General features: G+C 32.4%; 1 protein-coding gene across 8 annotated transcripts in view; it reads left to right on the forward strand.

The window, feature by feature from the left end:
* Positions 1-15,917, forward strand: part of LOC115877118 (ankyrin-3-like) — a 176,755-nt gene that overhangs the window by 69,112 nt on the left and 91,726 nt on the right. For all 8 annotated transcript variants that reach the window (XR_004049288.1, XR_004049287.1, XR_004049286.1 and 5 more), the window contains exon 2: positions 15,710-15,817. Coding sequence is in view for 5 of the 8 variants with exons in the window: in XM_030893229.1 (XP_030749089.1) it covers positions 15,710-15,817 (108 nt within the window). In the remaining 3 variants the exon portion in view is untranslated. The remainder of the gene's footprint in view (positions 1-15,709; positions 15,818-15,917) is intronic.

Below are 15,917 nucleotides of genomic sequence, written 5' to 3' on the forward strand. Positions count from 1 at the left end.
AATGCGTGTTGGAACGTGAGAAAGAGTGATGATCGAGACTCGTCTTGGCCTTGTGGTCTTGATCTTAGTTTTTCATATTTAATAAAAATATATACTAAATGTAATCAAAAGATTATACCTAACATTTTAATTTTACAACCTATAGAGGGTGTATTTATCGCTATAATAACGTTTAGTAGACTGGAATTAATAATGGATACACGAAGAGGGTATATACCTAGTTTGCATATTTCTAAGCTCGGAAGCATTTGAACATTGGTATAATTTTATAGTAAATGCAATAGCAACGTTTAAAATGCTCTATAAACTGTAGATGACAGTTTGAAATGTAAATAAATCTATAGGGAATTAGTATTTAGTAACAATTTATTCAATTGTGTTCTAAAACATGATATTAATTTGTAAAATATACAGAAACAGTGTTATTTTAGAAACACTAATTTTTTAACTAATAATATTTTTCAGTTTATTTGGTGCTGTTATACGCAACAAATGGTTAAAAGCTGTTTTTGTTTTATAACCTGCATATTTAAAATAATGTTTTCTATTCATTGAAGTTCTGCAGAAGTTCATTAAACTAATCTCATTCATATTTATATATATATACTTACATTACATTTATAATTTATACAGTGCTACAGAACAATATCTGAATACTCTGATTACTCTATATCATATGGGACTTTTTATTTATCGATTTAGGTGAAATTTTGCTTACTTTTTGCTTTGATCTGAAAGAAATTCTAAACTTAAGTTGATTATTGTGTCTTAAAAATATAAGGGAAGGACCTTGATAAATGTGAAAATCTACATTATTAAAAATGTTTATCTGTGTCGTCTCTACTGAAGTAACGACTTGCTCTAGAAAGTTGCTTTTTTAGTAAAAGATACCTAATTAGCTCTTTTAAAACTGTCGTCGCCGGATTTTTTGTTTTTTATTTGATTAAAAAAAAAGTATTATTAAAAAAGTATTTTATATTATTAGTCGTGGCGGATACGCCAGGCTTCAACTAGTTATTAATATTTTGCATTACCTAAAGGTGCGTTTACACCTTAGATTAAGAATAAAAATAGATAGAGCAAGTCATTCATAAATTCACAAAATCGAGGTGCCTACATCGTTTTATCGGTGAGTGCCCCCACTACCATAGTTTATGGACAGCGGGGTAAAGAATACGCAACTGAACGAAGCAATACCGAGTAGNNTTGATGTAAATACAAAATATTATTACAAATTTTAGAAATTAAATGAGAATTTCACTCGAACTTCTAATATTTGCTTGATTTCTGTCACATAAATGACATTGATTGACAAATAAAACCAGAAAAACCAGCCTTGTCGCGCTGATTAGTTTGGTAACAGTTATAACCGAATTTTTCAGGAACCGTGTTCCATAATAAGAAAACTTTCAGGAAACAGCGGCATTTTTTTTCAACTGTTAGGCGGTCTAAAAAAAACACCTTTGATTAACAGCGTTTTCAGATGGAGTGGAGCGTCCGCGACGGACCGTTCGCGACTTCGAGCAAGTACCATAAGTTTATATGAACGATTTCACATGGGTCGGGTATGCTCCGTCCGGATGAGCTATATTGAAAAAACATCCGCGCGGACGCTCCGCGCGTACGTTCCGCTCCATCTGAAAGCGCTGTAACCGTGTATAATAAGCCAAATACAAAAGTTTTTTTTTAAATGGGGGGCACTTTAAACTTGCCTAAACTTTTTTCTGTTGCGTTTTTTTGCATCTGAGTGTATATATATTTCAGGAACCATCACACCTCAGCCAGGACCCTCCTCTTCAATACCTCAATCGCCTCATGCTCCAGGTTTGAGTCCAATAAACCAAAACTCTGGCCAACAATTCGTTGGTGACCAAGCCCAACTAAGGCAGTATAAGTATGGTTAACATTATAACAAGAGAATCTTTCTTTTAAAACATTTTTTTTATATTTTTTTAGGCTGCAACAACTACAATTACAAAGAGAACAAGCCCAAAAGAACCATTTAAATCAGCAAGGTATATATAATTCATAATAATTTATTATTGATAGAAAAATCAGTCACCTTTAATTGATTTCTCTATAAATTTGGTTAATAATTACTGATTTTTTTAGGTCCATTGACTCCGCAAGCTCCAGTAAGACCAACTATTGGTCAGCCTGCTGTTGCTGACTCTACTACCAATCCACAGGTTCAGGTTAATCCTAAGACAAAGACAGCACTGGCTAATATGCTGAGTATTAAGCTCCAAAGTGGAGGAGCTATAGGTCCGGCAAGAACTGAAGGGTTGCCAGAGCCCTCTGCTGCTGGTACCTTGAGGTAACTAATAGATATAACTAATAGACCGCGTGTACTTCATGAAATCTTGTGCCAATACTGAGGGATAGATATATAAGTTAAATAATCTTTTTTTAGAATGATGACAGCTCAACATAACGCTGCCATAAATTCCAAACCGCAAGAGATAATAACTTTGCAACAGCGCAGAGTCATTAGCGGGCCCAATGGAGAGATTGTCAAGCCCCCTGGCGTTCCGGCGTTGCCACTAACTCCTCAAAATGATCCTCCTAAACTGCAATTCAGCCAGAAAGCAACGGTGCCTGTCCAGCATAGGGCTGGACCCTTCTATGGACACAATCCAAACTTGAAATGTGTGTTTTTCTAAGATATTTTTTCTGTATTGTATAAGTTATAATATTTTCTTTGCAGTACCTCCAGATCTATTCTTGCTTGGATGCATTTTTGTGGTTGTGGAGGTTGAAGAGTATTTAGAGGAAAATTTGCCGGGCTGGCAACAGAAAATTGAAAAATATGGAGGTAAGCACTAAAGAAATTGTCTTTCACTGACTGTTCAATGAATACTAGATGCCTTAATAATAAAGAGTTATGGCAACAATATATGGTATTAAGGGAGGCGTTATAATGACAACTTTGACAGTTAAAATGTCATAATAAGCGTATATGCGCTAATAAAGTTACCCCATGGTTATTTACGTAGAGAGACGCCGTGCGGTATTTTGACACTTCAAAAACGTTGTCAGTTGAGATAGTGTATTTTAAAAAAAAATATGAACATATCTTTGTTTGGTAAGGGTTTTCTCCGTCCACTAATGTGACGTCACACTATAAGGCATATAGTCGTTATAAGTCTATAAGAGTTTAACGTATAGTTCATATCAAATAAACTTTTAGTCACGTGCTTAAGCTTGACCGGCACAGCGTTGCCCAGATTTACATATTTTCTTTTAATCAAAATATTTTAGGAAACAGAAATAAATTAATTATAAATATATTAAACAGTTAGTATTTATATTAACAAAACTCACCTTCTTAAGAACACTTAAGGAACATAAAGGGCTATTACTACCGCTTTCCCGTTCAAAATATTCTAATAAAGTTGCGATGAGTTTTTACGGCTATTAAGCTATCTTGTACACTTCGAACTAAAAGAGGTTCTAAAAAGAACAATGTTCGACTGCAGTAAAAATGTTTAAGGTTAAAGTATCACAACACAATCCATTTAAACCAAAACCTCGTAATACAAAACTATCAACACGAATGACAATGTCGGGAAATAAATAAATAAATGTGGCAACTTGACATTTTTTACAACAGAGCTACCACCTGAATCCCAGCGGGAAATTTAAATTCCAGTTGGTCAGCCCGGCGCCGAATATGTCCAGGGTTGGCAACAATGGATTTAAAAATTGCGCCCTCTATTGCGTAACTAAAAATTTAATTGGTATCGAATATTGATGCAGAGATACAGGAATATATAAAAAAATTATATATGTATATGTTTTTTATATTTCTTTTAGGTGAAGTCGAAAAACAATATTGCAACAGGGTTACCCACGTTTTGTGTGAAACCCAGAGACATGGTGTCGTCATGCAAGCGCTTAGAGACCTTAAGCGGTGCGTCACTATAAGATGGTTAAGTGACGTTTTAAAAACCAAACAGGTACAGAGTGTTTCCAAGAATATTGGACACGTATAGAGAAAATATAGATAAATCAATAAGAGTTGGCATGTTGTGACAAAACCACGAATTTTATTTCACACTTGGCAAAAGTCAAAGTAAAAAAGTAACTGTGGTAACATTGCGATGTGTCATTCGTCAAATATTTTGATGCACGCCAACTTTTATTGATTTTTCTATAGTAAAAATGTTTAAGTATTTTATTTTGCATAAGCTTAAAATAAAATAAAAGTTACTTAAAAAAATGTTTTGGACTGAAAAGCTTATACAGGTTGTTAATTTGTTTATTACTCGCGGCAAGAGCTTTATGGTTGAAATATGGCAACCTCGGCCCGCCCGTCGAGAGACGACGCGACGTTACGAGTCGGCAGCTTAGCTTAGTACTCATTTGGAATGTAGGCAGTGTTGCCATTCTGTTCCCCAATAAGTAACCGTCCAGTTAACAATCTGTATGTATATTTCATATAAGTCACATCTCCACCTTCTATAAAATACTATTTTTAACGGGTTTTATTTATTTATAAAACAACTAAATATTTAGTATTTATTTCTTATAACCCATTTAGGTTTTACCTCCATGGACAGCACTTCATTTACCTCAGATATATTTAGACATAACACCCGCATCAAAACATTTAGTATCTATTAGTGGATTCGAAGGAAATATACGTCAAATCGTGAAACAAATGATCCACTATACTGGGGCAAAGGTAAATATTTAAATACCGGGTGTTTTTAAAAAGTGGCTCACCCCTATAACTTTTTAATTTTTTCAAATAAAAAAAAAGAGATTTGGTATTTTAGTATATATGACATAAATAAGGATTAATTGACGTATTCAATTAGTTTTTGTTTCACCAGAAATAACTACAACTTCTGGTTTTTAAATGGATCGATATCTCGATATTTTTTTACTTTATTTGATAGAGAATGACATTCTGAATAAAATGATTATTTTAAATTTCAATCTAGAGTGCTATGGCTGTGTTAAAACGACCAATTTTTAATCAAGGAGTCTTGGAGAAATACATTTGATAGTCTAAAGTTTTTTTTACGTTTCCTGGCCTGTTAAAACACGCCCCAGTCGTATTTTTAGCTTATTTTGAAAGGCATTTTTTAACAAATAATTTAGTCAATTCTAGATTGAAATTTAAATACTATTGTTGTAAGCGAAAATGTCAAAAGTTGACATATGATATTATGTCATTTTATTCAGCATGTCAATTTCTGTCAAATAAAGTAAAAAAATACCGAGGGTACCATTTAAAAATTAAAAGTTGTAGTCGTTTCCGGTGAAACAGGAAGTGACCAAAAATAATTGAATACGTAATTAATCCTGATTTATGTCCTTCACTAACATACCAAATCTCGTTTTTTTTTTCTATAAAAAATGAAAAAGTTATAGGGGTGATCCACTTTTAAAAATCACCCTGTATAATAATATATTTTTTTTATGTTCCGATAGTGTACTACGTACTTCTCCAAGCACAACACTCTTTTGATCTGTGGTAAGACTGAAGGTAAGAAATTCAGCCATGCCAAGAAATGGGGGATTCCCACAGTGAACGTCCAATGGCTCACGGACATTATTTTGGGGAATTTTTCAGCCATGAATCAGATGGATAATCAGACTTACCAAAATTTTTCAAATCCGCCTAATTTGAGTTTTGATCCAAAATTAGTGCCCAACGTTATGCGTAAGTAGTTTAATAATGATTTATTTTTTTCTTAAGGGCAGCTAAGGTACACCAAAAAAAATTACCGTGAAAATATCGTTCACAATGATGAAAAAAAAAATTCTGGTATAGTTTGAGATAGAGGTGGGAATTCTAGTTTCTTAGTTCTTGTCCCTCCAGAGGAATTGTTCCTTGAACTAGGTCTTTAGTTCACAATAGTTCCCGACTAATATTGACATCCCCGTTGCTTGCTAATGGGTTTCGTTGTCAGTCAGAACTATTCACAGTATGATCAGTATTGCAGATACAAAAAAATTTAAAAAAAACTCAAATGAGAGTTTAAAAAACTATATCACAAATCAATTGGAGCAAATATTACGAAAATTTTACGAAAAATTGTATTTTTCTTCACTTCTAGCTTTTTGTTTTTGTCTAAAAATTCAGAATATCTACTTCGTTTTATAAGATATTTCTTAATTTAAGGGACCTAAAGTGAAACATTCTCATAAAATATTTAGAGAACAAACTAAAAATCAAAAATAGTATCCACGACAATTTTCTGTGGTAATTACGCCGGCTGTGGCAATAGACAAGGCCGAATCCATCGTCGTCGCCTTGTATTATATCTCGAATCTGCCGACTGAATAGATTCCCGTGAACATAGTCTTTTAATTAGTTCCTCTAGGTCCGGATTCGATAACATACGGCTGGCACTCCCCACGCCTGTCTAGAATCAATCGCGCTGGCCGATCCGTACGTAAACTAGTCTTTCAGTTAGTTCCTCTAGTTCCTTTAGGTCCGGATCCGATAACATACGGCTGGCACTCCTCACTCGTGCCTAGCACCGGGCTACGCGCGCTTGCCGAGCCGTCGCCGTCGCATATTATTATATATCGGTCACAGTCGCGATCCTGAAATAGGTCCTGAGGAACTAGTTCTTTGAGAAACCAGGAACTAGTTCCTTTCATTATCGGGTCGGAATAGTTCATTGGAACTAGTTCGTTCACGAACTACACACCACTAGTTTGAGATCTTAATATTAAGAGGTTTGGTATTGTTTGGTATTTCAAATAACACGGGGATTTTTTTTAAATTTTATTGTGTTCTAACAAATCAGCTTATTGTAAAAACCAATACATATTCTGGATACATAAATTGGACGGTCTTTAAAAAAGGTCTGATACGATTTTTCATTTAATCGACTCGTTTGAAAGTTATTGCAGGTTAAAGTTCGATTTCAAATATCGTATGTATATGATAACTTCGACAATGTTTTAAATTTTATCACGAAATCATGGCTCTAAAACATAAAATATCCTATTTTTCGTTAAAGTTCATCAAGTGTTCTTTGGTAAAAAATTGAAATTACAATAATTATTAATTATCCCTAATTAGAATAATTAGGAATCATCCTGAATCATTATAGTAATTTATTTTTAACTACGACTGTATTTTTTTTGTATCTTGCCTGGCGCACAATATTTTTAGTTTTAGTGTAGTTTGGTTTCCTCCAATGAAATACAAACGAACCCATGACTGCTCTATTGATGAAAAGCTCCCCTACGCAAGGGACAATATAGCTTTTTAGATAATAATGTTTTTATTAACTAAGTCTGCTACAATTCAATAACTTTCAGACGAGTCGCTTAAATGAAAAATCATATCAGACCTTTTTTGAAGATCGTTCAATTTCCTATAAGAATATGTACCTATTGTTTAAAACAACACCCTGATTTGTTGAAAAGCAATAAAATTTAAAAAAAATATATTCATCTTAATTATTTTTTTCGTCATCGTGAACGATATTTTCACTAACTAAAATAAAAAAAGTTTTTTTCGTGCACCCTAAAGGACCCATTCGTAAATTCCTTAGTTTTTGTATTCATTGCTTTTAGAGCTTATCTAACAAGTCTTATATATTATATTATACTATGTTAGGGGTTGTTTTAGATGCTTGGAAGTCTCCGATAAATATCTCACAAGAATTATATGAAAGGGTAAAAAGATCGTCCTCCCCTGTAGTACTGCCAAAATTGAAGAAACAAAAAACTGAGCACACTGACGAAAACGAGAATATTACTGACGAGATCACTGATTCTGAGTATAAAATTTTGTTTACTCAATTTGAGACACCTAGATTGAAGGAATTGGAAAAATTAGTCAGGTAAAATGCTTTATATATTTATAACATCCTGTATGTGTTTTTATATATAAAACGAGATTTAGTATGTTTGTATAGAACATAAATCAGGATTCATTGACGTTTTCATTCTTTCAAACTTTCAGCCACTTCCTATTTCACCGGAAATGACTACAACTTTTGATTTTTAAATGGTACCCTCGGTATTTTTTTACTTCATTTGATAGAAAATGACATTGTCAACTTTCGACATTTTCCCTTAAAAAATTGTATTTAAATTTCAATCTAGAGTCCCACGATAACGAGAATTTGACTCGAAATACCAAGTATGTGGTACCATACTATTCGTATAAAAATGCTTTTTCCAAATATGTTAATGAGCCACCCTCACCTGCCTTAATATAGCCATGGCACTCTAGATTGAAATTTAAGATGCATTAATCGAAAATGTCAAACGTTGACATATGATATGTCATTCTATTTAGAATGACATTTTCTTATCATATAAAGTAAAAAAATATCAAGGGTGCCATTTAAAAATCAAAAGTTGGACTCATTTCCGGTGAAACAGGAAGTAACCAAAAATAATTGAATACGTCAATCAATCCTGATTTATGTTATATATCGTCGGTGAAATGTGATAAACTGCTAACTCCATTATTCCTAATTTTACAGGAGAGCAAAAAAACGGTGCAAAAAAATATGTACACATGTAGGAAGTATTTTCATGCGTTAATATGATACAGAGATAAGAATTTTATTTGCTGGGGAACAATAAAACTCAATATTTTGTGTTACATAATTTTTTTCAGACACAATAGGGAGATAGCAGATATTCGCCTTGCGGAAAATAAGAAATAAAAATATACTTCTGGAGATAGCAATCTTTATTGTTTGAAATTGTGCACTATGAAACCCCATCTTCAATGGCGAAAAAATCGTCCCATTTAAGGTTGATTCTCACTACACCCTCCGTTTCCATTCCATATCCGTTCCGTATTTTTTATTGTATCAGTGGCGAAAAAAATCCGATTTTAAAAAAATTTGATATGTCGATAGATTGGACCGAGGCCATGTTGACCGTGTACGACACGTGTCACAGTGACAGTTTTGACGTAAGAAACGTCAAAAGTTGATGTCGTCCGATCGCGACCAAATTTGGTGGGTAGGCTATGTGAGCGACAGTGCACACGGTCCCACCCTGTAAAGTTGGATACAACGTTTTGTTTACATCTTCATCAGGGTGGAATGGACAGACAGACATACAGGCGGACAGTTGGACAGAAGTTTCACTTCAAATGTACGCACATAGTGCACATACAATTTGTTTTTTTTTACTAAAATACATTTCCATCCATTTCGACGATAAATCAATGCTTGTTCCATTTTCAGCGCGAGCTTTTTCTATGAATCTTAACAAGATGAAATTTTCTTAAGTTCAGTTTACAGCAGCCTTTTATTTTCTTCAGTGTGTAACTTCAGCTAGACGTACTTCCTTCGGTTGTTTCACCATTATCTTGGTTTCTGCTGGAACCGAATACCCAATCATAAACATGGTGCGTGTTTGTTTATCTTACAAAACAATATATGGTTTGTATAGGATAGTATAATACAAATTTGATAACCAAACCAAACCAAACTGATTTCATCCTTGGCTTCTTAATAAATATTAAACATTTTTTTCTTTTTATTAAAGTTTTAAAAACTATGTGTGGTTCTTGTATTTTGATATTAACGAGAAAATTTGTTTAATCAAACAGTTCTCAAGGAAAAACGTCGTGAAAAAATATTGTCTTTGTACCATCACACCAACGAATAAGTACCATCACCCAACTTAGACCTTGTTTTTTTTTTCTGTAAGCCATATTTAAATTTAAATAAATATCCGCACTCGTTACGTGTGGGAGTAATAAACAATCGCGTAATGAAGGCGTACGATGAATGTTTTTAAGACGATTTGAAAGTAAAACTAAGTATTATACAGCGTGTGTCAAAAACAAACTGTTCCCTTTATTGTTGAGTTATCAAAAAAAGTTCCAATGTTGATCCAACTAAAAATAATAAAACACAGAATTAGTATATAAAATCCAAAAAAAAAATTTTGGATTTTATATTAACACAAAAATACATCTAGTTTTGAATAAACGTGTATATCTAGAATGGCTGCATCTAAAGACGAACCACACGATCTGTATCTGTTCTGTGGACGAACTCACAGCTACTGAGTCATCACTGTCATCAGTGATTTGAGGTTTCGCCGATGCATTAGCGTGAGTTTAGGTATTTTGATTTTAAAGTCGGATTTCCACCAAACAGACAAAACCGCGACAAAACAGAGACTCGTTTCAAACAGAAATATTGAAGGCTTTTTGTGTTTTGTCTGATTTTTTTTAAACAGAGTTTGTTTCGTGAAAACAGCATGCAGCTATTCAGTGGATTTTTCCATTGGGTTTTGGGTTTTTGGTTGTGTACATTTAGCTAATCGATTGTAACAATTAACAAGTTTTTTTTTGTTTCTAAATTCATTACTGGACATTCTTATAAGATTATGAAAGTTTGCCTTAGTTCTCTATTTTTTTGTGTGTGTATGTCATCATTTATCTAGTAGTTCATTTAGTTTTTACCATTTTCATAATCTGCCATTTTAAAAATGCCAATGACAGCCAATGTGACCCTTTCTTGTAGGGGGCGCCACCTACATATTTTTTGAAAGTACCGTATCGAAAAAAAAACGGTGTCCAGTTGGCTTAGAAATGACGATCCATGACATTTCCCATATCATTTTACATATAAAATGACAGCGATCTTCATTTCATAGCCATCGCTGACGCCGTTTTTATTCGATCATACGGTATATATGATCTAGGTTTTTTAACTAGTTTGAAGAGAGAAAAAGAACGGGAAAAGAGAACTTTTCGTTCGTACCTGTACAGAAATTACTGAGTGAAAAAATGTACATTTTTTTCCCTTCCCAATACAATCTGGACCACACTATAGGTACATATATTAAATTTTTTAGAATTCATTGCCATGGGCAGTCAGAAATCGACATAAATTAGTACAGATATTTCTGTAGTATTGAAGAAACCTCTATAGACCATGAAAACGCAACTCTTAAAATAATAATATACGACGGATGCTGAATATTCCCATGCATATGTCCTCGTTACTGCTGCCTCTTAATTGTGTTGACAAATTTAATGAGAATGTTGCTCTTTTAGAAGAGAGTACTGCCTTCTAAAGTACATACCGTTAATTCCACTAACTTTAATCATTAAATTTAATTACGGAGAGGACATTTTATAAACATGATGCTATCCATTGAGTCGTAACTCAGATACTATAGTTAAAGCGTAAAATATGAAAATATAGTCAATATAATTTTGACTGACTTCCATATTATACCATAGAAAAGTTTAATATATCAGCTTCGTTCCAACACACAAATTTGTACGCATGTGTAGACTTTGATAGTTCTGTTACGATACCAAAATTAAATGCGTGTTGGAACGTGAGAAAGAGTGATGATCGAGGCTCGTCTTGGCCTTGTGGTCTTGATCTTAGTTTTTCTTAAAAAGCAAGACCAAGACTAGCGTTATATCTGCGAGACCAAGACTAGGCATGCAAGACTCTTGTGGTCTCTTTTTTTCACGTTTACTTACTGAACTTACAAAATTACTTATTTGTTCAAAATGATTGTTTTGTTTTAATTTATTATAATTAGTTTTCTCCCGACTATTGCCTAACATTTTGAAGAAACAAATTCTGATATAATATACTAAGATCGCTAAAAAATTTTGATTGGCAATTGCAGGATATGATATTCTACTAATTAAAAAACTATATTCTTAAGTACACTGATTTAGTAATCGATTATTTTTATTATTTAGTAGATTATTTTTTTTTTATAATTGTGGTGCTGTGCAATTGTCCAGTCAATATAATTATTACAGAAATAAAGATCTCTAATATTAATACTATCAATTTATAACAAAATTATTAAACAGGTGCTTCAATTAGGGTTGCCAACCGTTCTCTATTCCAGAGGACAGTCTTCTTTTTGATCTCACTGTTCTCTTTTCTCTCAAAAAGTCCTCTTTTTTTACATACCAAACTCAAAATCTAAAAAATATTCGGCTATTGTCACAATACTTTCAAAATTGTTAATCTCTCTCTTTCTAGCGATAAACGTGTTTAACTATTTTATGTTTACTTACTGTTAGTTTATGTTTTGTTGAAAATAGTTTCTATTTGTAAGAAAGACCATCAATCGCATACCGTTGACATAACTTTTTGGTAAATTCTTGACATTTGGGCGAGGTTACGAAAAATGTTTCGCCGGTGCCTCTTTTTTACCCTCCCATGCTCTATTTTTTAGCGTTGACAGCCCTAGCATCAATACAAATAAATAAAATAAACTGACTTGGTTTTACATATGAGATCTTATAACTTTTTGTAGCGGGTGAATTGTGTAAGACTTTCCATTTTTTTACATTCTATGTTTTTGATGGAATTCAAATTTTACTAAATGTAATCAAAAGATTATACCTAACATTTTAATTTTACAACCTATAGAGGGTGTATTTATCGCTATAATAACGTTTAGTAGAGTGGAATTAATAATGGATACACGAAGAGGGTATATACCTAGTTTGCATATTTCTAAGCTTGGAAGCATTTGAACATTGGTATAATTTTATAGTAAATGCAATAGCAACGTTTAAAATGCTCTATAAACTGTAGATGACAGTTTGAAATGTAAATAAATCTATAGGGAATTAGTATTTAGCTTTGAATAAGAAGACTAAGGAAGGAGCATATCAAAAATATTAGGTACACCGCGATGGGCCTCAAATATGGCCGACTTAAATTCCGGTTTATCAGTGTCGTTCTAATTTTATTTAAAAAATGTAAAACTATGATGTAGGGTAGACGTGGGGTAGACTCAATAATTTGTTGTTTTATTTTACGTTGTGAATAAATGTTGGTAGTTATTAAAATTGTTATAAAATATATAATTCTAATAAAAATAGATAAGTTATAATAAGTATTTATTAACACAAACATCCGATACGCTACTGAAGCAGGTAAGTCAAATTAACGTATCTAAATTCTTTTGACATCTAATCTTTGACAAGTAATAAATAAAAGCTAAAATGCAAGAAAAATATATATAATTTAGTTAATTTATGAATTTCATAAATGATCGGTTTACTACACGTATGTATATTATATAGTCACTTACTAGCGAAAAGTTGTTCCATTATTTCTCTCAATTTTTGCCGAGATCTCGCGCACGCTACACAACCAACTATTTTAGAGTCTTTTTCGATAAATCGCGATAGTGTCACTGTTAATTTAAGTTCTGCCACAATTTCCATCTAGATTTACTACCTTTATACAACTATCAGTAGTAGAATAAATAATAAATAACATAAAATCAGCTCCGTAAAGACTGACAAATCCTCAAAATTTCAAATCAAATTCAAATGTGTCAAATGAATCGTCAAACAGAACTGTCAAGGATCCCCACCCTAGAGAGCTTTTATGGTGCCTTTTCCGCCCACCATGCATGAATACATGGATAGCATTGTGCTCCTTCCTTAGTCTTCTTATTCAAAGGTATTTAGTAACAATTTATTCAATTGTGTTCTAAAACATGATATTAACTTGTAAAATATACAGAAACAGTTTTATTTTAGAAACACTAATTTTTTAACTAATAATATTTTTCAGTTTATTTGGTACTGTTATACGCAACAAATGGTTAAAAGCTGTTTTTGTTTTATAACCTGCATATTTAAAATAATGTTTTCCAAGTTCTGCAGAAGTTCATTAAACTAATCTCATTCATGTTCCATTGTTCGAGTTTCTACAAATATTAAATCATTTGTTTAAATATATGCTTTCTTTCCCCATGTTTAATTAGCTTAAATATAAATATAATATATACTTACATTACATTTATAATTTATACAGTGCTACAGAACAATATCTGAATACTCTGATTGCTCTATATCATATGGGACTTTTTATTTATCGATTTAGGTGAAATTTTGCTTACTTTTTGCTTTGAACTGAAAGAAATTCTAAACTTAAGTTGATTATTGTGTCTTAAAAATATAAGGGAAGGACCTTGATAAATGTGAAAATCTACATTATAAAAAATGTTTATCTGTGTCGTCTCTACTGAAGTAACGACTTGCTCTAGAAAGTTGCTTTTTTAGTAAAAGATACCTAATTAGCTCTTCTAAAAACTGTCGTCGCCGGATTTTTTGTTTTTTATTTGATTAAAAAAAAGTATTATTAAAAAAGTATTTTATATTATTAGTCGTGGCGGATACGCCAGGCTTCAACTAGTTATTAATATTTTGCATTACCTAAAGGTGCGTTTACACCGGCTGAGGCGCTCCGCGCCGCGCCGCGCAAAACATTTTTTTAACCTGTATCTACTTTTGAGGTGTATTTTTAGCGCGCACAAAAGTATATGTTAAAAAAAATGACATGCGTGGCGCGGCGCAGCCGGTTTGAACGCACCTTTAAGCAAATATTTTTACAATAAAAAATAAATTATTTTTTATTAAACTACACATAAATCGATTCAATAAATTTAATTAAATATACAAAAAAGTACTACCATCAGTTTGCGATCAGTACAAAATCTGTGACGTAAAAAGTAGACCTAAGACTTGTGAATATAATTTTCAAAAAGTTTTTCGGATTTTTTTTAAGACAACCTTTCTTTGACATCTTCTTCATCAACCTTTGTTTTTTCTTCCACAAATGAATAGTAAGCTCGATAGTAAGCTTGTAAAATTTTTGGAAAGTGATGTCTTAACGAATTTTACGATTTAAATTTAGGGCAGATATGGGAAACATCTGGAAATACTCGTGAGTTAAACCATTTTAGTGTCTAAACCGACGCTGCTGGATCTTTGTAAACAAAAACTTTATTACCATTCTTTGTTTAATCACACTTACTACGAGTTTATGGATCTGTTATCCATATGCCTATAAAAGATAATTTTATTTTAAAAGTATAACCACATGCTTATAATGAGCTATTAAATTTGATTCGATTTTTGTTATAAATTGCACAGTCTACAATATAGTATTTTTTGCCTTAATATTGATATTAAATGTTTCATATTTTTTAATGTTTATAGGTATGTACTAGCCTTACTAGCAATTATGCTGAAATATTGAGGAAGAAAAAAATATTTATTTTAAACATTTTATTCTAATCATCAATTTATCATCATATACAGGGTGGTCCAGATTGTATTAGGAAACTTCGGCAGCATATTCTGCAGATAAAAATTAGTAAAAAAAGTGTATAAATGCTCCGTTTCAGAGATACGGGGTGTCGAAGTTTCATTTTTATTTCGATTTAACTAACGTCAATATTTGAATGAAAATTGGTGTCTAGGTGATTTTTGACATGGCAAATTTGATTTCGATGTCAATATGGCTCTTACTTGTGCGTTACCTACATGTCCTTTTACTGTTTTGAAGAGTAATAACATTTCGACCGTATTAAACTACTATGTGAAAACATTTTTACCTAAAAAAGTTAGTCTCAGTTAAAAAATTATGGCGCCTCCTACAAGTAGGAGTCATATTAACATTGAAATCAAATGTCCTCCATATCGACGTTAGGTCAGAAATTATTTGGAAAGATACAAAATAAAAATGAAACTTCTACAGCCTGTATGTCCGAAGCAAAGCATTTTAGGACATACAATTATACGAACATTTTTTACTTAATTTTATCTGCAGTACATATATGCTGTAGAAATTTGCCGAAAACAATTCGGACCACCCTGTATAGTATATTATAGTAGTATAGAATCTTGTATATGAGATATGTTATAACCTAATGTAGAATTCTATTTGATTTCTATTTTTTATTTCAGACGGATCCAAATACAGCCTTCCTTCGAGCAGCTAGGGCCGGACAGCTAGACAAAATCCAAGAATATCTGGATTCTGGAACTGTCAGGGATATCAATACGTCCAACGCAGTAAGTCCTAATAATAAGCTAATTACTCGCTGTGAAAAAGAATCTGCCTTTTTATGCAATCTTCGTAAATAATAACTGCATTATTGCTTAATATCTTTTT

Source organism: Sitophilus oryzae, unplaced genomic scaffold (genome assembly GCF_002938485.1).
Source record: "Sitophilus oryzae breed Bouriz unplaced genomic scaffold, Soryzae_2.0 scaffold_1442_pilon_pilon, whole genome shotgun sequence".
In the NCBI taxonomy this organism is placed as follows: Eukaryota; Metazoa; Arthropoda; class Insecta; order Coleoptera; family Curculionidae; genus Sitophilus; species Sitophilus oryzae.